Genomic DNA, 3,244 nt, shown 5'->3' on the forward strand with positions numbered 1-3,244 from the left:
ATATTCCAGATGTAAGGTTTCCACATCCTCAGTGGGGTCCAGGAATGATGTATGGAAGACCATATTATCATTGGGTTCCATATATGGGAGATGGAAGAGGTTATAATTTTTATAATCCTCATCAACATATGGTATATGGAAGACCCTATTATTGGGTACCTCCACCAGCGTTAGAATATACAAAAGGATGTAATCCAATGGAACAGAGAAAAGAAGAAGAGAGGGCAAATGTGGGAGGAAGAGGTAGTAGATATCCAGAAGAGGAAAGATATAATTATAATAATAAGAGAAGTAATAGTGTACCTGAAGGACGAAATTATGAAGAGAATGCATATGAAAGAGGAGGAGGGAATAATAAATGGGATTTTCGAAATATATATGATAGATTAAGAGATGAAGATGAAAATGATTATGACCAACCTACTACTACTACTACTACTACTACTACTACATCTTCGTCAAATAGAGGAAGAGGTAATGAAAGATATACTCAATCAAGAGATAGAAGAGAAGAAAGGAATAATTATAATAGTGATTATTATACTAGAGGAAATGAGAGAACATATAATAATTCAAATGTTACAAGTAGTGCAAATAGAGAATTAATGCCTTACAAAAAGGAGATATTACCTTTTGGTGTTAGTAATTCTGAATTGGAGGATAAATTAACAGAAGAAGAATTAAATGAAAGAATAAGAAGATTAGATTTTACAGTATCTGTTAAAGATATGTTTATATTATGGAATCATATACTTGCACATGAAAGAAAAAAATATACAAAAATGCAAGAATATTTAATGTATTATAGTCAATATTTAGAAAAAACATATCTTGTTCCTACAGCTTTTAGAAAAAAATATTGGTGGAGGGTTCATTATATATTGACCGAAGAAGTAGTTAAAAGAGAAAGGACAGATAATCTAGATTTCCATCAATTCTTACGTAAAGGTTCTTGTGAAAAACGTGAATTTTTATATTTTATTAATTCTAAAAGAAAAGCATGGGCTGATCTTACGGAAACAATGAAAAATATATGGATGGAAAGATTAACTTATAAAATGAGAAAATATAGTGGAGCGTAATATGAATTAAAACTAAAAAGGATACTATAGTATATTATATGAAAATGGAAATATATATATATATATATATATATATTATATGATTGATCCTATTTTTTTTCTATGATTGTTTTATAAAAATACATACATTTATTAATATGTAAATGAATAATATATAAAAACATTTTCTGAGAATTTTAAAAAATGATATATAATGTACATGAGTGAATATTTATATAATATATATAAATATGTGTACACTCTCTTATATACTTTTTGCTTTTTCCTTTTTACTTTTTACTTTTTACTTTTTACTTTTTTTTTCTTTTTTCTTTTAATAGTTGTCAAATGAGATATATTCATATTTTTTTATATTTTATTAAAAAACGAATTAAAAATTTTATTTATTAAATTTTTTGTATGAATTGTTTTATTTAAAAAATTAATTATGTCTATGGATATATATATATATATATATATATATATATATAAATCAAACAGAAAAGTATAATATATATATATATATATATATATATATACAAATCAAATAAAAAAGTATAATATATATATATATATATATATCAAATAAAAAAGTATAAGATATATATAATAATGATAATATTATACAAACATTTATGATATGTATAAAATTATTTGAATATATTCATTTAATAACTTTCGGATTTTTTTAAATATAATAATAATGCAAAAACAGGTACTAATGCATAACTCCAAAAAATTGTACTATATACCATAGATATACAAGGGGCAGCACAACTTATTAGCCATACAATTATGAATAATATGACTACGTATATTGGTACGGATACAAAATCTCGAATAAGATAATTTAACATTTTATCTATATATTTTGAAGGTATACGATGTAATAAGCTTAAAAATTTTTGAAATATATTTTCTTCTTCTTTTTTCTCCATTTTATTATCATATAGTTCTGAATACATTTGTTCATATCCTTTAAACATAGAATCTCTTATTTCCATGTTGTAATTTTCAAATGATGTGATCTTTAATAAATGATTTAACTCTGAACAATCGATAACAAAAGCGTCTTCTATAAATTCTTGTTTCTTTATTTCTTCTTCTATAGTATTCTTTTTAAAAAGGGAAATATATCCCTTTTTTGTTTGTTCGGTGTTATCATAGGTTGACAAGGATCTAATTTTTTTAAAATTGGGTATATCATATTTATTATGCTTTTTTTTGATATTATCCTACATAAAAAAAAAAATATATATATATATATATATTTATTTATTTATTTATTTATGGTACCTATTAATATGAAGTATCATACTAAGTGGTAGCATAATTATTTTTTTATTTTTACTTACATTATTATATATGTGAAATATTGATATTACAACGTAATATATTATAATTTTACAGCAGCAAAAATACATAGTTCCTTTAATTAAGCATCATATAGTATTACAAAAAACATTATTTACATAAAAATAAATGAATAATAATATATGTATATATTTATGGTCACAATCATATTATGTGTACAATATATACTTGATTTTTAAATTTCTTATATATTATAACATAATTTCCATTATGAATATATGTATTATATTTTATAATTATATACTGTTCAAAGCATAAAAATAAGGAAAAAGATATATTTATTCAAATAAAATATAATGGATCACATAATGTAAAATGAACAGGATTGCATCTATATATATACATGTTAGAAACTGAAAATTTTAAGTTTCATATTTTAAAATATGTATTATTATACTATATATTATATTTTCATACATACATATATATATATATATAGATATATAGATATTATATTTTTTGGTTAATCAAGTAACAAATATAAATTATATTACAAAACATTTATTACATTTTCCTTTTGTTACATTCTTAATTTATTTACGGGAATAATTACATATATAAAATAATATTATAGAAGGAAAAACAAAACAAAAAGAAATAAATAGAAATAAAAAAAATTAAAAATATTGAATGGCATATGAATATATTGAACGTATGCAAAATGAAACAATCATATTCTATGAAATTTATATATTATTAACATATAAATAAATAAATAAATATATATATATATATATATAAGGTAATTATTTTGAACAACCCTATATATATAACCATATTAGTAAAATTAGAACAAATTTTATTATAGA

The 3,244-nt window shown here is 21.3% G+C and overlaps 2 protein-coding genes across 2 annotated transcripts; one reads left to right on the plus strand and one right to left on the minus strand.

Annotated features, from left to right (window-relative positions):
* PRSY57_0010900 (exported protein (PHISTc)) lies at positions 1 to 1,082 on the plus strand (the record flags this gene model as incomplete). Its single annotated transcript, XM_020114195.1, has 1 exon — positions 1 to 1,082. A coding segment is annotated over one exon (1,082 nt), but the record flags the coding sequence as incomplete, so codon positions are not given.
* A 647-nt stretch (positions 1,083 to 1,729) lies between these two features.
* PRSY57_0010800 (exported protein (hyp7)) lies at positions 1,730 to 2,485 on the minus strand (the record flags this gene model as incomplete). Its single annotated transcript, XM_012906952.2, has 2 exons — positions 1,730 to 2,296; positions 2,417 to 2,485. 2 exons carry the CDS (start codon positions 2,483 to 2,485, stop codon positions 1,730 to 1,732), a joined length of 636 nt encoding a protein of 211 aa, XP_012762406.2.
* Positions 2,486 to 3,244: the final 759 nt, after the last annotated feature.

This window comes from Plasmodium reichenowi (genome assembly GCF_001601855.1).
Source record: "Plasmodium reichenowi strain SY57 chromosome Unknown, whole genome shotgun sequence".
Taxonomy (NCBI): Eukaryota; Apicomplexa; class Aconoidasida; order Haemosporida; family Plasmodiidae; genus Plasmodium; species Plasmodium reichenowi.